Source organism: Condylura cristata, unplaced genomic scaffold (assembly GCF_000260355.1).
Source record: "Condylura cristata isolate star-nosed mole 26May11 unplaced genomic scaffold, ConCri1.0 scaffold00012, whole genome shotgun sequence".
Classification (NCBI taxonomy): Eukaryota; Metazoa; Chordata; class Mammalia; order Eulipotyphla; family Talpidae; genus Condylura; species Condylura cristata.
In genome coordinates this window covers 34,066,369-34,092,936 of record NW_004567113.1, presented here as the reverse complement: position 1 = coordinate 34,092,936, position 26,568 = coordinate 34,066,369, and the positions used below count along the sequence as shown (strand labels likewise).

The 26,568-nt window shown below is 33.9% G+C and overlaps 1 protein-coding gene across 1 annotated transcript in view; it reads right to left on the bottom strand.

The window, feature by feature from the left end:
* Window positions 1-26,568, bottom strand: part of GABRA2 (gamma-aminobutyric acid (GABA) A receptor, alpha 2) — a 99,420-nt gene that overhangs the window by 36,949 nt on the left and 35,903 nt on the right. The window contains exons 4-7 of the mRNA XM_004681316.2: window positions 14,236-14,303; window positions 7,522-7,742; window positions 5,226-5,308; window positions 156-299 (exon numbers count right to left, since the gene is read on the bottom strand). Of these exons, the coding sequence (XP_004681373.1) occupies window positions 156-299; window positions 5,226-5,308; window positions 7,522-7,742; window positions 14,236-14,303 (516 nt within the window). The remainder of the gene's footprint in view (window positions 1-155; window positions 300-5,225; window positions 5,309-7,521; window positions 7,743-14,235; window positions 14,304-26,568) is intronic.

The following is a 26,568-nucleotide window of genomic DNA, read 5'->3' as shown; positions in this document are numbered from 1 at the left end:
AAAAAAAAAAAAAAAAAAAAGCTCCCAAGCATAGTCTATGTTACTCATTCTTAGACCTCAAAAGCAAACAGTTTTGGTAAGCAGGCACATCTGCAATGATTTTAATCCATTCATTTACTTAGAAATTAACTTTTCTTTAGATTTATTTTACTAACCTGTACTGGATTTAATTGTTTCCTTCCCAATTGATTGGCCCAGGAGATCATATTGATTTAACCTGGAGCCATCAGGAGCAACTTGCACTGAATCAGATGCATTGTAAGTCCAAATATAAGTGACCTCTGAAGTTGTATATGCATCTAGAAAATCAGGGAAAAAAATATTTCTAAACACTTTTGTAGAACCATTAAAGATATGTATTTCATAGAATCATTACTTACTATAAAATTGACATATACAGTTCATCATTTTAAGGTTAAAAAGTATCCTTAAAATTTATCATTTTCATAGAAATGGTGTAAAGCAAACAAATAGAGACATTTATGAATATGAGAAGATTTTCACTGCAGTCATGTTAAGTGGAAAAGGGCAAATTTTTCTCTAGAGTCTGTGAAAACACCTAAGGCGTGAGTTGATGAACACATCCCCCATAGACCTAAGCTGGTTAATGAAGACATTGTGGCAAAAGGTTATGAATGTCCACAGTCCATTTAAAAATTTTATTTAAAAATAGCAATCAGTCATGAAATAACAACCTAATCGAAAGTGGTATTGCTTTCTGGACATAAAAGTAATGTAGTTATGAATTAAATGGCTTAGTTCTCATGATATAATACACTTCATTAGAAGAATAAAAACTAATTAGTGCAGAACATGTTAAAGAAGAATGTCATATTTTCAGAGAGATGCAAATGCTTTTTAAAATATGCTCATTTCAAAATTAATTAATACACATAGATATCACTGGACAGCAACCAAGTTAAGTTATGAATTAGTAGGAAGAGGCAAAACACGTGTATTCAAGTCCTAACTTCCAGATTTATTTGGCCAGTGAGGCAGAACTCAACACGAGTGAGATGACTCCACACTTGGAGTTCAGGCAGTGCATCTTGTCTTATCTGTCTTCTGGCCCTGGCCTTTCCCTTGTACCTGTATGTCCTGATGGGAGACTGCTGACCTCTCCCTGCAAGCAGAGCATCTCCACAGTTGGATGAACAGACAATTATTACTATAGTACTGATCCTGATAAGAAGTTAAATCCATTTGACCAAGGGAAAATTTAGAAATGTTAGCTACTCCTGGTTCCTTGAGGAAAACTTAGCATCCTGATCACATTCTCAACTGAGGAAGATAAAGGGTAGCTAGTTCTGGCAATCACCTTGGCGCTAGCTAGTGGGGACATCAGAGAGCTCATTTTCCTGCCATCTATAAGTTTTCTAGTTTAACACTGTGGTATTGGTTGGATCTGGTATGCACCTTGACCCAAGTTCAATGATCACAAATCAGTTCCCACTTGAGCATCAAAAATAATAAAGGGAAATATCAATCATTTTATGGTCTTTTAATAGTATGCCGGTTTTCTGAAGTCACTACTAAATGTCACTATTGTTATCATTGAAATATTTTTACTATACATGGGTTTACTTACCTATATTCACAAATAATTGTATTATGTGAAAACAATTTTGAAGCTGTGTTCAAAATTATATATTTATATGTATATATGTACACATATATAAATAATGCAATGGCAGTTTTATGAAGTTTGCATATTAATAAGTCCAGTTACACTAGGTATAAATCTTTCGTTACTTAGTATCAGATAGTTTTTCATTGATGATATTGCTGAGGTTAAATAATTTACATTAATGATGTGGATAACTAGCAGTCTATTTTCAGATCATCAAATAGCTTATTTAGTTTCCTCCATGGTATATATCCTGACCTTCTCTCCAATAAAAATTCAAATGGCCCAAATTAAGTAAACCAACAGACATAGCATATGAGCCACTTTACATCAGAAGGCCTCATGATACTCAAATGACTATAAATCTTATTAAATTATAAATTTTTAACAATTAACACAAATCATCTTTAGCTCCCATGTTGCATTTCAATACGCATAAGGAAAAATGGTGTGATGACATTTTTAAGAGACTGGTGAGACACTGATAAACAGAGATTCTGCACCTGGTACAGTGCCTGAAACATACAACATGTTCTCAGTTCATTCTTTTTTTTTTTTTTTTAAGATTTATTTATTTATGCCTACAGAACTGGGATACAGGCCAGAGGTGCAGGGGCAGTCAAAGGGTTCACCAGAGACACAGTGGGGCGCAAAACAGGCAGATCAACAAAGTATACTGCTAAAGGGAGCAGAGGGTGGGTCAGGAGAGGTCTGCATGACCCGGAATCAACATGCTAAAGTGGGCTTTAGCTTTGTAGTGCTATGCTTTAAGCGACTGTGCCAATAGGGTGGGCCTTTCAGTTCATTCTTGACAGAATAATAAACAAACATATATTTTGATGATGTTATTATGGAAAATGGAAATCTGGATAGAATTTCTCAAAACATATGTTAAAGAAAATTGCTTATCCTTCCCATTTTTTAATGAAAAACAATTATTGATTTCATTAGGAAGAGAGAAAAATACATACATATATATCCATACATCTATCTATCTATAATCTAAATACTTGTGTCTGAGGACAAAAAATACAGTAGGAAGTTATGTAACGCAGGTTAGAAATACTCCCTTATACATTAACACAGATATAATCAGGGACACTGAAGTGTTTCTCAGTAATGTTTATAAAAAGAGAGAACTGGGGTTTGCTCTATGAATTTGATTATAAACTTCATCTCTAAATTAGGTTTCATTAAATAAATTTATTTAATTCTGTTAAATAACTAATTTTTGACTCCTAATCTCTATCAAACTTCAATGTACACTATCTATTCATAATAACTGGCAACTCCCCCATGCCCAAATTATTTTTAATTATCAATTTTTACTTAAAAAAACAATTTATAATTTTGTGGTGGCTATGCAGAGAATAAGTCTGACTCCCACAAAGAAACTTCAATCAAGGAACAAGAGAACATATAAAGATTACAAACAACAGAACTAAAACAAAACTAGATTTTAAAACTTATAGAAAAGATGATTCCATTGGGGACAATGATAAAATTCCATAAATTGGGGGGGGGGCAGGGATATGAATGCCTATAGGCAAGAGAGAAGTAAATGACTAAAGGAGGCCCTCCCTGGTGGCACAGCGGGTTAAAGCACAGCACAAAGTAGCTAAAGCCTCTTCTGCATGAGTTCGATTCCCGCTTGCCCGGGAGGTGACCACATGGTGTGGCAGACCTCCCCTGACCCGCCCGCTGCTCCCCTCAGCAGTGTACTTCGTGGATCTGCCTGTTCTGCTCCCCACTCTGTCTCTGGTGAAGCCTCTCACCGCCCCTGAGCTTCTGGCCTGTACCCCAGTTCTGTATGCACAAATAAATAAATCTTTAAAAAAAAAATGACTAAAGGAAAAAGTCATGGCTACTACCAGATTCGTTATGTAGCATTCGAAGGTTTGGATGAATCATTAGTCTAGTTCTCTTTGTTACTCTATTCACAGTTGCATCTAGCAACTGACATTGGCAAAGGAAAATACAGGAATAAACAAAATGTGCCTTCAATGTGTCAGAAAATAAACATAAAGAAATCTACATTAAAATATGATTGCTCAAACCGAAAATGTCCAGAATGAACTGTGTGTTGTCTATGTCACTTCTAGAAACAGAAAATCATATTCACTAGCACACGATATTTTTCCACTCTGTAAATAAACTATAAGGAGTTTTAAAATTTCATTTAAAAATTTTAGGTGTATTTATTTCTTATGCAGAATTAAAACACCACATTATATTTAGCATCTTAATGACACTAACGGGTCCACTGAAAAATGCCTTTCCTTCTTACACTATTACTGCATCTTGAGTGACTCCTTTCTTTGGTATCAAGGTTTTTCAATTTTCTCTTTAATGCCACTTATGCAATGCAAATGAGTTTTTCTCTGCTGCATCTGCTGTAGTTTTTTCAGCATCATGTTTATGTTGTATAACATGATTGACTATCTTAAATAATTCTGGAAGAAATGCCAGGATTGAAGTAATGGTTTCCATGACAATAAAAGAAAGCTTTGTTGATAAACACAGAAGAGACTCTCAGCAAAAATGGAGTGCTGACACCTTTTATAAGAATGAACAGAACAAACAAGATTGAACTCCTCATTCCATCAAACTATGGTCATCAAAATAATTAGGGGGTTTTGCATTCATATTAGTCATCATTCTTCCTTTTTCTTTCACTTGATACAGTCTGGATGAAGGCACACTATTCAGTCAAATATTTTTAATCAGGTGATAGAACTGCATTTCTATTACAGAGAGTGAAAAACTGAAAGCTGCTTAGAATGGAAAAAGGCAGGGTTGCCAAAAAGAGCAAGGTTTCTGGAAAGGTCAGGCGATTGCACACACTCAAGAAAAGACACATTTCTGAGTGTGTCTGAGAACATATCCTGAACCTCCCTGAACACTCATGGGCCAAGGGCAATGAACTGACCTTCTCTCTTTTTGAAATATTTTGGGCAAGTGAAAGCTTCTGCTTGACACACAAGACATAACCTCAGTAACCTAAAGAATGAATAAATGCACCCAGTCTTCTCTGACATAGTTTATGCTCAAAAATGGTGTCTGTGAGTAGTAACCCACCTACATAATCTTCAAATTAATTTTAGGAAAATTTAAAAGTCCTTTGCATCAGTTAGAAATTAGAAAGATAATCACACAGATCCAGCTTCCTTGGCTACTAGTAATAGGATGGATGCTACTTTAACAAACAATTTATCCCTTACAGTTCATTCCTAATTGAAAGACATAAAATATTTATTTTCATTTTTAATGTACTAGCACTTGGATAAAAAGTTAAGTGACATAGCCCTGACCTTTAAGGAGATCCTGACTTAATTTTACATACATTCAAAAATATATGATGTTATTTATGTATGAAAATTCAGTGACAATTTTAACTCCTTTGATTAAAATATAATGCTTATGAGAATAATGGGGCTAGCCGATAATTTCCTTGAGAAAAGTCAGTATGTCTTAATATGTCTTTTACTCCCATTATCGCATTGGACATTCTATAATATAAGAAGGGATTATAAAATCAAGGAGTGCCTCTGGCTTTTCCTGATATGACTGACTCAAAATATATCATCCCCATACTTACAGCTGCCAAATTTCAGAGGACATGAATGAGCATCCATTGGGAAATCCTCCAAGTGCATCGGACATTCAGCTTGAACTGTAAGCCTAAAAGTCAAAATTCCACTCTTTAAGTAAATTGTCAGGTCAAGATAAATAGCTCTTACAGTTGTCAATAAAGTTAATGGTAAGATAGGACCTACATTACAGCAGCTCTGGCTAATTCACAATTAGGCATGCTTTTGTTCTTTAACATTTTGATGATCCCTCAGAAGTCATCAACCTACACAAAATCTGAACTCAAGTAATATTATTTACACATATAATTAGCCATTTTTACTCTGCTGTTAGGAAGTAAAACTAAGTTTTAAGTAAAGCTTTTTTTTTTTTCATCTACAATTGCTAAAAAAAGTCTAATACCTAGAAGTAAATTTTACATAGGAGGTAAAGAAGTAAAGACTTTTAAAGGGCTATTTTCCTATTAACCTTGCTGTTATATTTGAAATCAGAGAGAAAATAAAGTAATTCTATCATTTAAAGAATGCCATCTTCCCCATCAATTCATCAACAATCATACAGAAAAATCATTTTGTAATTCAGCAATGGATTATAGGATCTCCCTTCAGTGAATCACAGGAGTTCCCTTCAAAAATATGTAAATTGTGAATGAGTATTATATTCAAGTATGATTATAAATATAGAAATCAATATAGATACAAATATTGATACAGATATAAACAAGTATCTTTTAGAACTATCTTGTTGAGGCTAGACTATTTGCTAAATTATGTACATGATGTGTAATATTAAGAAAATATTTTTTCTTTATATGATCAGAATAACAAGCAGTCAGCAAATTTCTTATAATGTCAATTCTTTCATGTCACACAAAGGTCAACTGGATAAACAGGAAGTAAATTGAACTTACAGAAGTATTCTAATGATGAGCAAAAACCAATGTGATTAACAATTTAATTAATTAAAATTCTTCAAACCAAATGTGATTAACAATTTAATTAGTATAAACACAAGAGTTTAAGTAGAAGCCTAAGCAGTATTTTCTGAAACCTCATGTTTCTTCCTTATATTTTGCTTACATTTAACATTTCTAATCATTGTCTCACTCTATAGGGATGAACAAAGTGTAAAATCAACAGGGATTCTGTATCTGTATTACAAGATTCAGAGGAATAAGCAGGAAAATGACTAAAGTTCTTTTTTAAGACAATGGTCATTTAATGATGAGTCCTCAAGAGATTTTTTTTCTTTAAAGATTAGAACTCAGAACTGAAATCCATCAACTAACATTTCATACAAAATGATAATACATCAAAAACCTATAAGATATATTTGCTTATAGAAAATGTTAATGAAATTAACCCATGCATTAAATTCTTCATTAAACATCTAAATTTTACATAATACATCATTTTATTAGATTAGTGTTTTTCTTATTACATAATATGACTAAAAACTTCTCTGAAGATATTAATTCATGGGAACAGGTTAAACAATGTTATTAAGAGTCATATTTTTTCAAATAACTTTTAAGGCTGAATCATAAAACTTATGCTCATGACAAGTTTTGATTTATAAAATGGCAATTTCATCTAGTCTAATATAATATGTATGCTTATGGTATCCAGTTTACTTATAAGCCTTATTAAATAAAAGTTACCTCCCGGAATTAAATATATTTTTCTTCAGAATAACTTCATATGATAAAATGTTAAAACAAAATTTTGTTTAAATATTTCTTTAAATGTTGATAGGCTATCTGATAGATATTAAAGACGAAATTAAAATTTTGAGACACTATTCAAATTATACTTGATTAAAATGTAGTATGAAATTTAGATGTTTAATGAAGAATTTATTGCATGGGTTACTTTCATTAACGTTTTCTATAAACACATATTCTAGGCTTTTGATGTATTATCATTTTGTATGAAATGTTAGTATGAAATGTAACATTGTATGAAATCACTTCCTATAGGTAAGGCAACTCTAAGTTTTAACACATTAAGAGGAGTAACAAATGCTTAAATACTATTAATTTTCTTTATGCCAACATTTAATTTCATGTTTAATATCTCATCAAATAGCCTATCAACATTTAAAGAAATATTTAAATAAAACTTTATTTTATTTTTATTAATCTTAATTTTTTAAAGTAGCCAAATATATGTAAAATGTATTTGGGTACTTCAATAACCTGTTATAAAACTATTAACTACATGTACACTTGATAACTAGGCGGCTACTTTTTTTTTTTTAATGTCTCAGTATTTAAACACAACATAAAAAAACTAAAAACATACCTCATTGTGTACAGCAAAGTTCCATCATCCTGAATTCGAAGAAGTTTGTTTGGCATTGTCATATTATGAGCTACCGATTTTTTCCCGTTGTGAAAGAAGGTATCTGGAGTCCAGATTTTGCTAGCCATTAAATTATTGAGTCGAAGAATGTTCATAGGTCCTTTAAACTTCAGCCGTTCATCTTTCCATTTTTGTCGAAAGAAAACATCTATTGTATATTCCTAAAACATAAAATAGGATGAAAATAATAAATATTTTAGGTTATAAGGACACAATAAAATTTCATATAAAACAGTTTTAAAGAGAACTCCAAGAAATATGAATCAAAAAAACCTTTTCAAAACTTATTTCTACTTACAATAAGAAAAGAACTATTAGCTACACATTCTTATGAAAAGAAAAAAGAATAAATTTGACCCATTTTAGTAAAGCAAAATTTCAGTGAAGTTGCTTAACTGAATCTTATCGTTTAGAATTACTTAGAATGGGGTATGCTTCAGCAAGAACTGGGTGGATTGTTGTAACTAGTTTATCTCATGAAAAAAAAAAAAAAGAAAGACTGGATAAGGGGAGGGAAGGGATGAGTAGGGAAGGGAAACAACTATCACAGTCACATCTGTATGAGTCATCATCCCCTGTTGCCAAGAAACTGAACAGCATCGTTCATTTATAATCCTCCCCAAAATGGTGAGTTATCATATCATTAGCAAGAATGTATTAGGGAATGGTGATTTTTAAAAAAGGCTTACTTATGAATACAAGAACTGAGCTACAGGGCAGAAGTGCAGGAGGTGAGAGGATTCACCAGAGACAGAGAGGGCAGCAGAACAGGTTGATTGACATCATAATTAATCCTGAAAGTAACATGCATTTCAAATTTTTTATTCAATTTTTGTGCTTATTTATAATATCAATATATTTTGTATAAAAATATGTCGATCTATATGTAAATATGGCCCTGATTCACTTGTTTTTTTTTTTAATTTTTTTTAAAGATTCATTGATTTATGCATACAGAAATGGGGTACAGGCCAGAGGTGCAGGGGTGGTGACAGGATTCACCAGAGATAGAGTGGGGAGCAGAACAGGCCAAGTGACGATTACACTGCTGAGGGGAGCAGCAGGCAGTCAGGAGAGGTCTGCCACACCATGTGGATCCCCTCTGGGGCAGGTGGGGATGGAACTCATGCTGAACTGGTTTTAGCTTTTTAGTGCTGTGCTTTAACCCACTGTGTGTCACCAAGGAGGGGCCTGATTTGTTATTTTAAATCAAAACAGCAGGCAAAGGAATTATTTCCAATGTTAAAATTAATTGCATAGACAGCAAGTACAAAAGGATTTCCAAACAAATTATTTTCGTGTGATTCCCTTAAACACATAAATAGTGCACAGTTTCAATATTTGAAAAGAATATTCTTGAAAGACCCAAAGTTCTTTCAAGTTTGCAAAGCATATATTTAATAAAATAACTACCTGATTTGTATGTTAAAATTACTAGAGAAGAACAAAAAGGGCAACTTCTTTATACAAATTTAATATTTACACCCATGAATCAAGATTGAAAAAAAAAATAACAAGATAATATACCAAGTTCCTCAGAGAATTCACAAACAACTAAAGGCAAATTTATAGAGAAACATAAAACGTTCCTAAGAACATGCCAGTTTGTGGGGTCCTCCCTGGTGGCTCAGTGGGTTAAAGCGCTGCACTAAGAAGCTAAAGTCACTTCTGCATGAGTTTGATTCCCACCTGCCCCGGAGATGACCACATGGTGTGGCAGACCTCTCCTGACCCGCCCACTGCTCCCCTCAGCAGTGTACTTCATCTATCTGCCTGTTCTGCACCCCACTCTGTCTCTCATGAATCTTCTCACCTGCATCTCAGCCTGTACCCCAGTTCTGTATGCACAAATAAATAAATCTTAAAAAAAAGAACATGCCAGTTTGCAACTACTCTATGGCCTACATACAGAAAACAGGGGCTAACTATTGGGGGAGACTGAAGAAAGGAAAACTACACACTAAAAGATTCAATGAATTGCTTACAGGGAATTGGATCCAACACATCCTTGTTATGGATGAGATTATAAATAAATTCATTCAACGTCCTACTGCCAAGCTTGTTTGGGGCAAACAGGATGCGGTTCCCAGTTCCATGTTTTTACTACCACAAAGTATTATTTCCACAATTTATATTTCAAACAAGGTAAACACTCGCTATCACACAATTTATTGTATAAATATGAATTCAAGAACACATTAACTTAGTGAAATCAGCACTTTTTTAGTGCCTGACTCATTAATTAAAAGTCAATGCTTGTAGTCAGTTTCTGAAGAATGATATCTACTCGCTAAAACAATACCAAATTGCAGAACTGCCCTAGGAATAATTTCTCACTTACTTTGATTTACTAAGTGCATTTTAAACTGCCAAAAATTGATTTCACTATATCTTTTTTGCTAATGAAACAGTCTCCTCTGAGTAAATTCTAATCAGTGTGTTTCCTCTATCACAAAGAAAATTGCGGTTTATGAAGCAGGTAGGTAGCAATTAAAGAAACAGCACCCTTGGACTATACAAGAATGTAACTGCTAACACTTTCCTCTGGTACTCAAAAGGGCATGAAAAGCAAATTTAGCCCAATATTAGCATTGCCAAAAATGTGAAAAGCTTAAGAACATATCACCAGAGTGCCACTAAATCCAATTAGTACAAGATTATAAAATTCTGTTATTCAAAGAAGCTCACATTGGGACAGCATGTTCTGACCCACTGTGCAGGTAAGATTTCTGGTCTTTCTCTTTGGAAGGAGGGAATGGGAAAGTTGCAAAAGGTAAAAATTGATAAGGGGGCCTTCCTAGTGGTGCAAGGGATTGAGTCAGCATTATGAAGCTATTGGCAGACACTGCACCACAAGGTCTAGCCCTGGGCCAGGGAGCTGATCCACATGGCCTAGCAGACACCTCTCTTGTCTCACCCTCTGCTCCCCTCAGCAGTGTTTTTCAGTCAATCCAATCTGCCTGTTCTTCTCCCCACTCTGTCTCTGGTGAACTGTCTCACTCCCACCCCTCCTCTTTAATCTCATCTCCCCCCATTGCCACTAAATTTTCAAAGATTCATTGCTACTAAATATTATTTATATCTTATTAAACTAAACCCATTTATGTTAAAACACTGTTTCTTGACTAGCTGGTCAATTCTTATGTGTCCTCCTTGGTTATCTTCTTTTCCTAGAAACCTTCTCATATAAAAGTACCCTCTACCCACAGGCCTTCTGCTATCAATATGATAAAAGGATAATCACATATCAATACTTGATAAAAGAATAATCACACTTTTAAAAACTGGCGATTTTTTTTAACTCCCCTCCTAGTACATTATAAATTATTTGAAGACAAGCGCTGGCTATACTTCAGTATTTCAGCTCCCAACACTATGACAGACACCGTGTAGATACTTAGTAAATCTTGTTGAAATGAACAAACACAACTCATGCCTTCTAGTAGCTCAGACTGCAGAAGAAAGACATGTAAAGATTTTTAAAATCCAGTGTGCAAAGTCATAAAAATGTGTGAACACCATATGGTGGAACACAAGGACAAGAGGCGCTGACTCTACTTAGAGTAGCCCAGAAAGACATCAGAAGAGATGAAATTTGAGCTTGGTCTTGAATAAGTAAAATATCTCCAGTTGGCAGAGAAGGAAGGATGCATAACAAGAACTGAGAAAAACATTTGCAAGGCCAGCGAGTTGTTAAAGATAATGGCATGTTTGAGAACAGTGAGAAGTTCAAAGCAATCTTTAAAAATAAAAGTCTCACGGATAGTTATAAAGCCTTAGAGTTTCTACCCTCTGTTTCATCTCCTCTCTTCAACCATGCTGCTTAAAAATGTTGCCTCTACTCTTTCTCCATTTTCTCACCTCCCACATGCCTCAACCCACCACAGTCTGTCTGCTTTTACCATGATCAGCAAATATCTCCTTATTCTTTATCTAATGACACATTTAAATCCTTCTCTTGGCTTTGCCATCATATATGACAGTGTTGTTATCTCCCCACATCTGCAATGTTTTCCTGCATTGGCATTAAAATTGCATTTTTCTGGTATTGTGAGAAACATCTGGGATGATTCTCATCATGGGAGCTGAGACATGTATAAACTATCAACCTATGTGCAAATGTACAAGTGTAACACCAGTGGATAATTCCTACTATTCTTAATCAAGGCATACAAATGCTTCGTGGCTTTCTCAAAAAGATAGTTTCTAATATTACACTGTGGTTTCCCCATGAAAGCTCTACAATTTTAATTTTAAAGATCACTATATGTTCAGAAATTATAGTTTGTTATTTTGCTGATAGCAACTAATAATAATAGTAGGAGCTGTCCATCTCTCTGAGAAGCAAGAGAGCTATGAAGAGAATACTAACTTTTCACAATCCTCCTTTCCACAATAAGGTATAGAGTTAAACTATCTTTTCTCTTTCCTGGAACTATTACTCTACATTCCAGATAAGGTTTTACTGTGGATAAAACCTATAGGCTAATCCTGAATTACACCACCTGCAAGTATGGAATTTAACCTTGGCCAAGGCAGTAAGTAGTATATGTCTCTCACTATTACACCTCATTGAATTTGATCAAAGGTAGTGGCCTCTGACTTTTGCTGTTAAGGATCAAAGCACATTCTAACTCAGAAAAGGAAATGCCTCTTCATATTGAAAGATACCTATGATTGTTACTTTTGATATTAGTAGTTACCATGTTTATAGATTTCCTTATTGAGCTACAGTTACAAATGACAACATCTCATAAGGGTAACAGCTAAGTCTAGTATTAATTTTTAACCAAACAAATAAAATTAAAGACTCTCTAAACATCCCTCACTGAAATATTTAATATTTCAATAAATTAAGGAAAATCTAAGAGATAACGGAGTTCTTATGTTCAAAGACATAGGAAAGTACTAACCAAGAGGGTAAATGTGATCAATTTCTGATCATATTTATCACTACTCATCTAACTTTATGCTTCTTAATAGCCTAATAGTAACCTCTGGTTCAAAAATCTTGAGAAAAAAATGAAAACATTTTAGTGTTCAAATCCTAATTCTAACATTTAGCGCTGCAAAATATAGCCATTTAAACAGAAGTTCTTAGTCTAGATTTAGGTGCAGCAATTACAGCTATATATCACTTCTGCCTGAAGAATATGCACACACAGTGAAAATGTTTACTAATGTGGGAAAAGACATCCTACATAGAAACCAAGGTGAAAAGAAAAAAGAACTGAGCTGAAATTTACTAAAATGCACATGCCTTCTTACAAACTTTGTCAATTGTCAGCTATGATACATTGAAGAGTTTAATTACATTCTTACTCAGGAATTTTTTGAATGCTGAAATAAAGGATTTTGAACCTTACTTGAAGATACTGTAATTAGAATCTTACTATAATTTAGATGTGCAACTTTCCTTGAACAATTACACTGACTAATGATTCTGAGAGAGCAGCTTGTGTGTATATGCACATGTTCTGTGTGTGTGTGTTTGTACTTTTGGTTCTTAATTCTTTTTGCTATGCTGCCTTTTCCTCTCAGGCTAATGTCAAAATAAACCTACATCACTGACTTGATCAGGAGAACTTCAGGATTTAGGTCTTGTTACTGAATGTGCGTACTGCATAGTGCATCAGCTAAATTGCTAAAAATGTAATTACATTTATTTTTTACCCACTTTCTGGTTAACAAAATACTACTTTGAGACATGAATTAGCCATCTTTATATCCATATTTACATGTGAGTGATAGTAACATGTATGCATTTTTCCTCCCCATTATAATAAATTTCCTCCAATTGAGAGTATTACAATTAAGGGTACTTTCTCAATCTGGCCATCTATACAGTACTAATGTAAACTCAAACTTTCCTCTTTATTGATCTTGATTTCCTGCAAAGGCAATATCAAGACTGCAAATCACTTCACTTGATTATCAGGAAGACCAAATCATATCTCTTCATAAAATGTGTATGTATGTATGTATGTATATGTGTGTATATTTAAATATATATTTTGTAATAGTTTTGTAGGTTTGTATATGTTTGTGTTATGTTTGAATATTGGATATTTAACTTTAATTTTCCCCAAATTCACCTTTCTTATTGTTTTAGTCACTTGTCACCTGTTACGACATATAACAATTTTTGGAGTATTGCAGTTTAACTTCAAACCTGCCTTCCTGTCCCCTTTATTTTGATACAAGAGGACCCTGTAAATATAACTCATTATTCCCATTTTCTTCAAATGATTTATACATAAACTATCCAAAATGTAAGCATTGTTTATATGTAGACAGGAAATTTTCATTCACAAAGAAGCAGTTTTGAAACTGTACTGACTTTCCTTATAGAAGTTCAAGCTATGCCTTAGTTCTAGAAAGTGGTTTTTAGTAATATTATTTTTTCTTAAACAATTGTTTGCCACACTGTAGATTAAAAAAAAATTAGAAAAGAATGAAAAGAATGAAAGGGCTAGTCTTACCACCCATACTGGAAAAGTACACCATAGATACACATTAATATCCTCAACTCTCCACATATTTGGTTAGACTAAAGAAGCATAAGACAATTACATAACTCTCTAATGCTAAAAATACTTGTTTATTTCTCTCTCTGTTATATAAAGTAAAAATACTATTTAATGAAAAACTCACCATATCTGTATCTGAGACGGGGCCAAAACTGGTCACGTAGATATTGGTGAAGACTTCAGTAATACTGTCTGATACAAGAAAAGAAATTAAATGCAGACATTATAATAAGGGTCATAAAAAAGAAGGAATAAAGTACACAGTAAAGGTAGAATATGATATTTAGGATTTTTTTATGGGGGTGGGTTTCCAGCTTCTACAACCAATAAAAACATTGGTTGTATTATTTCAATTATTTTCTAGGTTCTCAATTCTAAATACAAAATGACTAAACATTCTATAACATTATTACTAGGAAACCACACCTGTATAGACCATTCTGTTTAAATGTTAATGACTGTTAGGAATGTTTATGTTAAGCATGTCAGAGTAAAAGTGTTTTAAAATCTATCTTAAATGAACTAGCTTATAATAAATTTATTATTTGGATTAGAAACAAAGTATGGCTACCACTTAAAATCTAAATTAGATTTTATATTTCAGATGGTTTTTCAAGATGGTGGAGATTCAGTTTGTAGATTGCAAATAGTGTATCATCTTGATAAAGCATGACATAGATGTTTAATAATCATAAACATAGTTCATATTAATATAAAATGATTTATTTTTCAGTGACACAAAAATATAAGCAAATAACATCCATTAATCATAATGGAGTACTACCAAGCAAGCTTGCCTTTAAATGTACTTAGTAATTCCTAAAATGCTGAGATAAAATTAAATTAGATTCTAAAGTTACATAACTTATTACCTCAATATAATTAAATGGATTGTGCCATCAACTAGGTTATTTAGAACTTTTATTTAAAATAAGATAAGTGGTCATCTAGAGAAGCTCAAAGAAAAAAATTAAAAGCAAAATCCTTTCAATGTTCTTATAAGGAAAATAATTAATGACATTTCTTTCATTGTAAACTAAATATTAAATGTGTACTGTCAAATATTTAGTTCTATACAAACAATATAATGAAACATTTTTATTATTATACTGGGTGGTAATCCTAACAGTGGAAGAGTAAACTAAGTCTGGAATATTATGTATAGTGAGGCAAAAATGAAAAACAAAAAAAAAGAATCTGGAAATAACAGAAGACTTTGCTTTATCTCCTAAAGATTTATAATACAATATCCTGCATGATAACTCTATGAGATAAATTCCCTGCTGTCTTTTCATATATCACCTCATACAAAGGTAAGGAAATGACTCAATGGCCAGCACTAGTGTAGACAGAGTCAGGATTTAAAACCCACGTAATTTGGCTCCTGCACCCTTAAAAGTAAACTACACAAGTCACAATCAACAATAAACTTAAAAATAAGAATATTTTCTCTTTAATCACACATTTCAACAATATTATGTGCCAAATATGTAGTTACAGAGTTCCAAATAAATGTAGTCAACTTGATTATCACAGATGCTGTTAACCCAAACATCATATTCATTAAATTTTGTTATAAAACTCATTTGAAACATGAATGTAGTTATGAAGTTATTCTTGACTGCCACCTGCCCCAAAGACCTGCACAGGGCCTGTTTGGGCAAGTCATGTGTGCAGTTATACAGCACCCTGTACTCAGAATGGCCTACCCACCCACCATCCCCATGTTTGACGTCATGTTCAATTTAACTCTCTTGAAATTTTTAATTAATTTTGAATACAAATTTTCATTTTTATCTTAGACTGAGACACACAAATTATGTAGCTGGTGTTGGAAATAAGTTATATGTGCTATTAAAAATTAACCATGAAAATAGGACACAGTTGTTTGCTTGTCTGTTTTCTTACTCATAGCAAATCAATTATACTATCATGTTTATTCCATAGGCAATTGAATGACAGATGTTGATTTAAAACGTTTCAGAGAAGATAGATTAATTTGTTAAGGTAGATTTGAACCAAATAGAGATGAATGATTCTCCTTAGTTTAGGGTAGTAAGAACAGAGAAGAGCAATGACATACACACACACACACACACAAAGTATGAATATATTCACAGCAAAGCTATGGAGAAAGTCTATAGTCCAGAAGGCAAGAAAAAGACAAGGGAGAATATTATCAGTATCTAGTGAATGCAGAAGTGACAGTTGACAATATCAAGAGAGAAAAACAAAATTACCCTGAAAGCTCTAAGCAGCAAGAGTAATAGCTAATGAAACAGAATACAGATATGCAAAGTTACCTAAAAAGAAGTGATTTAAGGTTTATTATCTTCCTAGATTTATCTAATGAATTAATGCACTGTAAGGGATAGTCTCTTGCTATAGGAAGTCAGAAAAAAATGAAAATGAGAAGGCAAATACTGACGATGAATCCTCAGTTGGCCTAAGGATTCTTGGTAATAAGACATCGAAGGTTTCTGTATGGATGGATGCACAAAATGCATAAGTGAAATGTTTTAGCTGTGATTGAAAATATGTGATATATCTAATACAACCTTCTAGAGCTCTATATTCAAAGTTCAATCTTTAATTATAATTTGACTTTTTCAATAAGAGAAAAGAAAGGGAGGGAAGAGTTTATGAATACACATTATTTACAGGTCTCGTGACAATGATTTGCCAGTGAGTTCACTGAATCCTTTGGTTATATTTTGTTTTCCCATATGGATTTAGAACAGGGTTAAACTGATATTAATAAAGTCAAAATAGCCTGACCCATGTGGCAGATGCATATCACAGAATAAATATATGAACTAATATTTGATGGCAGTAACCTAAATCTTCTTAGTCAGGCACCAGGAGTTAGCTTTTGAAGTTCTCATGCCCTTCTTCGGGTTGTGCTAAGCACTGTGTTGACTCAAATCTTTTAGACTATCAATTACAGCTTCTCTTCCATTCTTAGTTAATTGTCTCTCTGCCTTTAAGTCTCAATTTAAATGTTCTCTCCTCACAGCAAGTGTACATCCTCCCTCTTCTAAATCCTCTTTTCTCATTTTTCTCTGATTCTGTGATTCTTTTTGTTCAGGATCTTTGACAATTTACCATTACTTTCATGTCCAAATATTTTCTACTTGTCTTTTGTTTAGTGTTTGATCTGTTTCCCCAGTGAAGATACAAACTCACCAAATGGCAGAGGCCATGTCATTTCTGTTCAGTATTTTATCACCACAGCATGCATACTGCAGGTCCCACAGTATATGCTTTATATTCGAGTAAACAAATAATTTGTAATTATAGTTTATATAGAAATATACCTTTTACATAAGTAGCCTTTCAATGTTAAAATTGGCAATGAATAATGTTCACTGCTCAAAATAAAAGGGTCTGAAATCTGTGAAGGTAGAGCAAACTGTCCACTGATAGAAAGAGGCTAAAAGCCTACAGAATAGATTTTCTGTGAAGAAACAAAAAGCCAAGCAAAACAAGAAAAATCATTTAAATAAAGTACTGTTTCCAGTGTATTATGTTTGGAGATGTTAAAATAGTTAAGGTAAAAGAAAAAAAAATGACATTGAGATTAGGAAAGTAAAGAAATCAAGGGAACTGGGGTGGAGGATACATTATGTGATTTTTTTTAAGAGTCTGAAATAGGTCCTTTGACTACTAGAGGATATTCTGTAAGTGTGTTTTTAGAAATAATTGTAAGGACATTTAAAAATTATCACTTAAGTGCAGAAAATAGAGAAACAAAAGTAGGGTCAAAAACAAAACCAACAAAAAATAAACCAATAACAAACTCTACAAATTTTTTTTTTTTGGATGAGTGAATTTTCAAAGGTTCTTACATTGCCAAACCACAAGTGTTTTCCACAATCTCTTAATTCACAAATCAAACTGTTGTATCTCTTTTCTTCAAAAAAAAAAAGGGCCCTCCCTGGTGGCGCAGCAGGTTAAAGCACAGCACAAAGAAGCTTAAGCCACTTCCACATGAGTTCAATCCCCCGCCTGCCCTGGAGGAGATCCATATGGCAAGGCAGACCTCTCCTGACCCTCCCGCTGCTCCTCTCAGCAGTGTACTTCATCAATCTGCCTGTCCTGTACCCCACTCTGTCTCTGATGAATCCTCTCACCCTCCACATCTCTGGTCTGTACCCCAGTTCTGTATGTATAAATAAATAAATCTTTAAAAAAAAGATTATAAAAACCATAATGGCCCATTATCTCACTGAGAATAAAAGCTACAGCCCTATATAACACTTCACAACTGAAGAGAGTGTGTGGATTGTGAGAAGTGGAGAATAGGAAGTTAGATTGGAAGGAGGAAGAGGACTCCAGTAACATGAAAAAATGGGGGTGGGGGTGGGGGTAGAGGTAGTTCTTTGCTTGTTTAAGATGGAAGATATTTGAACATAAAATAGTGCAGATGGAAGTGGATGAATTAAAGAAAGAAAGGCTGAATACCACTAACAGAGGAAGCTTTCTGATTAAGCCAACAGCTCAGTCATTACGAACTTGGTAATAGGCAGGTGGAAGAAAGGAGGAATAGGTATATCCTTGATGATATCAGGAGTTGAGAGAGTGTTGACACAAATGGAAGTTGGTCTTTAAAGCTACAGCAGGAAATTTAAGAAAGTTCCTGGAGAAATTCTCATTGCATGTAAAATAGCACTCTTATTACAACTAATGATGTTATTCAGTCCAAAGTTTGAAGTTTAAGTCTAAACAACTTAAAAAACATTTAAAATACTATGTTCCTGCAGAAGGTGAGCATAGCATCTGCCAGTTCATTGTATTCACCCCCTTGACAATCATGCGTCTTGTGCATACTGTTTTGTTCTGCAGTGAAAGCCTATAATTATCTCCGAGGATTTTCCCCAGCTATGTAGGGCAAACTAATAGTGCACTGAAGTTGATGCTGCCCGGGACAACCATCAATCACTGCCCTCAGTGGAGACGCTAGCATGTTCCACACAATTTCCCAGACGTTCTCAGTGAAACTAAGCCCTAGTTGGCCTCAGGAATAGCCTGCTCCATTAGTGTACCCTGATTTTGGTCCCTTCCCTTACCCTGTGTCACACTGACAACCCTCCTTCTAGTGGTGCTTCCTGATATCACTTCCCAAATGAATCTGTCTCAGAGTCTGTTTTAAGAGATACCAAAGTCAACTTTCACACATCACTGATTTACTAAAAGAAGGAAAATAATCATACTGAAGACACAGGAAAGATATTAATTGTATTCTCTGGAGCTAAACTTGCAAGCAATACTATTTCCATTCCTGTCATTTCAATATTAACATGATATTTATAAGAATGTGAACTTACAACTTTATAAAGAGTAAAATCAAACTGTAGATGACATCCCTTCAAGAAGATCGGGATGCTAATAAATTTGCTCATCATGTATCATAGTGGAATGCCATGCACATATTTTAAGACAAGTTAGTCAATGATTTGCTTTACTCTTTCAGCAATAACAAAGATATTTTGCTTCCTGGAATGATTCTTATAACACCTACCTTGTTATTTGGTATCAATCAATTTCATTAAAGCCAACAAATAGTTCTCAAATGGCTTCTGTGTATATGGCACATAGTGTCCCTATTAAAAGCCAAAAGCTTTGATTATATAATTTGTCACCATTGTATTGCAAATAAATCGCTGTATCTTACCCAGTACCTTCCTCCCAGTAGGCATTAGAAACAAGCTTGATTGAAATGACAACTTAAACAATATAGCAACAAAATTGTCTGGTCAGCAAAATTCCCACAAAAGCAGAAATATTTCAGAATAATCAATTCTATATTGTGTTCTGCATATAATATTTTTCATTATAGTTTCAAGTTTTGGTCAGTCTTTGAATTTACTGTGAAAACTCAGAAAAGTGAAGCATTAACCTAGATTGAATATTTGCAATTTCCTCAGTGTAAGATCACTGGTCCATTTGCATTTTTGCATCTCTACATATTATTTGTTCCTCTACTTTTGTCTCTTTGATTTTTTTTCTTTCTAATGAAAATGCACTGATTTTAAAGGTTTCGTCCTTTTGAGAACCCTAAACAAAAATCAAGATGCCTATATGCTGTTGGACAGGATAAAAAATGTTATAAAGGATAAACTACACATAACCCATCATGACAGTGACTGATTACTGTAGATCTGTTTGGCCTCCATCGGGTTTTGGGCTACTCTGGCCCATAGAACCACAATCATATAGGTGATTTGTAGAGCCTTCTCTTTCTTTTGAAATGTCTTTCTTCAATATTTAATGATTCAACTTATTCTGGTGAGATAGTTGAAGATACACCTCTCACCTCAAAGCACCAATAAAGGAAATAAAATAGGAAAGAGGAATGAGTGAGTGCACATTGATTCCCATTGATTTTATGGGACCATTTGGTTTAATTTACAAATAGCTACTGGGGGTTTACTAAGTGCAATCCAGAGACATACACATCCTGACAGACAAGGGAGAGAATGTTTCCAAAGGGAAACAATATGTGGTACCAGAAGCAATTTATTTTCCTCAAGGTAATGTTTCATGAAGTAATTGCTACATGCTTAGTCTGAACTCTGACAAGTGAAAAAAATGAAGATGCTCTCGAAGATATCACTTCTGCTACTGCAAGTTAAATGATCTTGTGAAGAGTGATCCCAGCTCACTTCAAATTGTTAAACATGGTGTTAAGGCACATGAAATGTTCTAAAACAAGAAGAGTGAATTTAAAAATAAAAGAGCATGCTGATACACATTCACATTTTGTTTAGCAATTATATATTAATAAGATGGGTTTTTAACATCTAATATACAATAGGAATGTATTTTACCTTATTTTGTATAAATTAAGATCAATTAAGGAGTCTTAATGCATTAAAAAAAAGAAATGCACATGCATTACTAAATCAAGGGTTTGAAAAAATGTTACTATATATATATCACATTTTATTATGAAAAAAGGATAGTTAAAACGTGCTAACTGAATTTTTCTTATTTGACCTTATGCCATCTCTACAGAATACTGCTGTTTGCAATGCTATTTCTGTTTACCTTGCAAAATGTTTTTTCCTTTACTATTTTGCAGAAGTATTTAAATAAAATAGAAGCATCAACACTGAAAATAAAAGCCAAAAAGTTTGTAATGATTTATAACCCATGGGTTTCAAATACTCAAAATTCTGTCTACTCTATTTCTTGTCTTGGTACAAAGAGTCATCATCTTGTCAGATGTCAAAATTTTAGACTACTTAACTTCTTAGTCATAGTCTACATTTTAATTTTTCACTGGGTAATGTCCAACATATTTTTAAATTTTCATCCTCTCTTTCCTGTCCTCACTGATAACAGTCTCTGGAATGGCCTCCTCTAACCCTCTAGCTTTGATCATTCTTATCTACCCTTCTCCCTGGTACTGCTAAAATATTCCCTCCCTCCTAATTAAAAATCACAGGATGTCTCTTGGAACAATTTTTTTATCCATGATTCTCTGCTGTTTAATGATCAATTTTAGACTTTAGAATGGCGCAGAAGACCCTTCACCAACTGTCTTTGTCTACGTTTCCATCCTGATCCAATGACATTCTACTATGCTATCCCACATACATGTCATTCTCCTTCATGACTTTCTTTTTTAATATTTGTTCTTTCTACTATAAAATATTCACTTCTTTAATCCTTATTGGTAAATATGAAGCTCAAATAACACTTCCACTGTGAATGTATTTTTGCCATCCCTGGTATATTTAATAAACCTATATGCTTGTTCCAGGAAGTTTTACTTCTTTAAATAAAATAATTAAATCAGTTTTCAGTGCATGCAAAGTTGTAGTTGCTTGCATATGTGTTTGGTTACTCTCTTCATCACTCAACAGGCCCCCATACTTTGTTCTTGGTAAGCAACATCAAGTACTGTAGATAATCACGGAGTGATGCAAAGCAAAATCCTAAGAACAATCACTTTACCATTCATTGTTTCCTATCATAGAGTTTAGATGAACTTTAGAAATAAGATTGTGAAGTAGGGAATTAATTTTGATCCTTTTTTTAACCTTAAACAATTAGTAAATTATAACTAAATATAAAACCACATGAATTATGTTTTAAAATAATCAAGTGTGAAATAGTGTTATCTTTATAGTTATGTATAATATGGAATATATTATATGTGGAATATTGTTATGGGGTAAACTAGTGAATAACATTATCATATCATACATAAAACATTTTTCAATGCAAGATTTTAGTGTTAGATTTTAAAAACACAGGATCATGTGTTTTTGATTTCAGTGAAGTGTAGCTTTAACACTTATCAATCCAATATTTTTAATCTTCAGCACTCCAAAATTAAATACAGAGAGAGCCTTGGTGACAATTACAAACCCTTGCTATCTTTTCCTGAATTTCTTGGATCAGCCTCAAAAAGAAACTTTGTACTTATAAAATGGATCTTACTGGTATTTGAATTTGATGATAATATCATTTTTTTCTTTAAAATAAATTTCCTTTAAGATAGTATTAAAGGAATAAAGAAATCTCCTGAAATAAATTACTTTTATCACCTATCACTGATTGCTGTTTCCTGATGGTATGTACTTTATGTTATGATTACTCTATATTGCACATATAATTAGGAACTTTTTAAAACTTTATAGCAAACCTTAAGTACTTGCCCAATCTGTATGCTAATAAAAGCAATCTACCACCTATTAGGTATTTACTACATGTCTGGAGTTGGCTAAATTTTAAATATATGGTGTAATTTTATTTCACGATCAATGTGTGAACTGCATATAATTATTGCATTTTATTTCTCATCTAAATTCAATGCAAAACTGTAGTTGGTTGCATATGTGTTTATAAAACAATGCAACATATTTCTTCCACTTAAAATCCTATGTTTAAAACTGTTCCAAAATTAAAATGCAGGGGCTTCCGTGGTGGTGTAATGGGTTAAGTCTTAGCATTATGAAGCTATTGGCAGTCACTGCAGCACGAGTTGCATCCCAGCAAGAGAGGTGACCCACATGGTGCAGTAGACCTCACCTGTCTGGCCTGCTGCTCCCCACAGCAGAGTATTTCAATCAATCTGCATGTTCTGCTCCCCACTCTGTCTCTGGGGAATATCTCACCACCACAACCACACCAATCTTCCCCAAAACCTGTGATCTACACCCCAGCTCTTTGTACATAAATAAAAAAATTAAAAACAAAATGAAAATGCAGTTCAAAACACAGCTAATGTAAAATATGTTTCATTGAGTTTAAGATTATCCAGTATATTGAGCAGTGTCATATACATAAAACCATGTATGTTTATTAAATATCTATCAGATGACTCAAGTTATATATTGAGGAGTTACAATGACAACAAAACAATAATAAAGAAATTTACAGTCCAGCTAAGTAGTAGGTGCTAGTTTTGCAAGATATAATGTGTATCAATTAAACTTTGGGGTTAAAAATTATAAACATATGTGTGTGGGTGTATATATATGGCACATATGTTTCACATGTTGTATCTATACACATCCCATATGTACTTATTAGTATTAAACTGTCCCATATTTAAATCTAAAGACTTCTATCAGAAATCTGAACATTCTGTCATAAGCCTGGACTTCTAAGAGGGCTATATGCAAAAAGACATTGAGCAATAAATTTTCTTTCTTTCCTCCCTCCTGCTTTTGTACTTGAGATAAAGAAAAAAAAAAACATGATGAGTACCTGTTACATATGCATTCTGATAAAAGGTTAATAAGCAGCATAGTATATAGCATCATGACCTCAGAAGGAAAAGAAACAAATATACATATTATTGTCTATGAAGTGCTCCCCTAAGCAGTGTATTTCAGTAGATCCACCTGTTCTGCTCCCCATTTCTGTCTCTGTTGAAGCCTCTCACCTTCCCTGCATCTCTGGCTTACACCCCAGTTCTTGTGTGCATAAATAAATAAATCTTCAAAAAAAATATTTTTGTGGACCCTCATTGGTGGTACAGCGGGTTAAAGCACCTCAGCACTTAGAAGCTAAAGCCACTTCAGCATGAGTTTGAACCCTGCCCACCCCAGGTGATCCACACAGCGTGGCAGACCCACCCACTGCTCCCCTCAGCAGTGTACTTCATCAATCAGCCTGTTCTGCTCCCCTCTCTGTCTCTGGTGAATCCTCTCACCACCCCTGCACCTATGGCCTGTACCCAGTTCTGTGTGCATAATCAATACATCTTTAAAAAAATTTAAAAAAAAAAAGAATTTTTTAGGAAAAAAATAAAAATATTTGAAAACATATGTATGGGTAATACCATTAAAGAGAATGCATGAAAAACTAACTCTCAATAAAAGTGAGAATAGGCCATATGTGGATTTGCCATTCATTAGTTTATAGTACACCTTTCATTTCTCAGCTCTGTTCCTATTCAAATTGCTTTACTCATTTTTAGGAGTGTGACTATTCAAATTGCCTTACTCCTTTTTAAGTTGCTTTTAAAGTTTACCCCTTTTCCTTCTCTGCTCTGTTACTAAATGAACAGTTGGTTATTTTTGCCCTGTCCTAAATTCAGTTTCCATAACTACTTCCTATAAAAGCTTTTGTTATATTAACTTGCAAGATGATACAGTTGGAGTTTTACCAGAAAACCATTCCCACTTGTCCATCCTTACTTTTCCTGCCATTCCTAGTAGTCTTTTAAACTGCTGTTTCAGCTCTCCAGGAAGTTTTGAAAGGGGACTGCGATATAACCCCAGCTAACAGATCAAAGAGATTCACCCCAGGATTGCCTTCTCTGAGCTCAGAATGTGGACTCTCAGTCTATTGCTGTAAAGGCAGAGAATCACTGACAAATGAGCCTTTGCACCTCATGCAATAAAAACACACACAGTTTATAGACTAGGGACAGTTCCAGCTAAATCTGGGTATTCCTGGTACTCCTCACCCGCAGCTCTCCCACTTAGAACTAACATTATAATTCTGAATGCTATTTACAACTATTGGATCTCAAGATTTTGCTTACATTTGTGATTTACAGATTAGGGAGGAAAAACAGAAATAGTAACTTAACTACATAATTTATTTTCCTTTGGTCTCCCCAGAAATAATGTTTTCTTTTTCCCTCAGTGTGAAAGATTTTATGTGTCCCATCTGTAAATGTTTACAAGAATATAAATCCAATCCATAATTGGAACATATCATTTCCAGCAGTATTGTGGTAGTTCTCTTTAGCTTTTAAGCCACATAAAGAGAAAAACTGAGATACCCTTTGCTCAGATAATCAAAATTCCAGACAAAATCTTAAGAACTTATTTAGTCAGGTAATTTCATCCATTGTCTATTTTCAGTGACTGCACAGTCCTTGCCTCTATGTGGCTAGGGAACAATAAGTTGAGTTCATTACTAAGGCGCTTAACAAGGAAGACCATTTTCTGTGATCAAGAAGGCTGTGGGCATCCATATTGATTTTGGGAAATGGCGGTAGCAAAATGCTTGTGTCAGATAGTTTAACAAGTAATGAGCAGGCAGGGCTGGACCCAAATCAAGCTATGAAGACATTTTTCTCTGGAAGACCTTAGTATCTTTTCATGCCTCACTGTTTTCCTGAGTCATAAACGTACCCCTATGCCCTTAAAGATTCTATTATTTGTTTAGTACCATCTTTTGCCTATACAATTTTTGTAATATCACAGAATATAAGGAAGCACAAGTATATTCATTGCTCTTTTTTAAGTATATGAAATAAGAAACCCATAACTTATAAAAAAATAAAAATAATCACATTTACTATAATCCTTCCTAATGATTAGGCCAAAATCTTGTAACTATCCTTGATATTCTTCTTCTGAACCCGTATTAATTCCATTAGGAAATCAATTGGCTCTATTATCAAAAATATCCAAAATTTTACCCCATGTCAAGTTTTCAACTGTTACCATCCTTGTCCAAGTCATCCCTACCTCTCATCAGGATAACAGGACTAACCTCTTACTTTCTCTCCTAGCTTTCATCCTCACCCTCAGATGAGGCTACTGTCATTAGAGCATACAGAGTGGGTATTAGGAAACACAATAAAATCATATACTAGAATCACATCATGTCTCTGCTCAGAAAAGTGCCCCATCCCCTCCACTCAAAGTAAAAGCCAAAATTTGATTAATAGCCAAAAAGGCCTAAGTGAAGTAAGTTATGCCATAGTAACTCTTCCCTCTATCAATATAGTCTCTTTGCTCTGTACACATTACCTCAAAGTCTTGGAATCAGATGTGCCCTTCACCACCCTAGAAGGCCCCTTTCCTGGGGTCATCCATCTAAGTGACTCCTTCAATCTTTAAATCCTCACAAAACTGTCAACATCCTTAATAAGGCCAATATTGTTAACCCTGCACAAATTGGAAAAATACTCATCCTACTCCCATTGTTACCATTGTGTGGGGACAGCAAGAATTGAGTGTCCTAAGTGTGGTCTGAG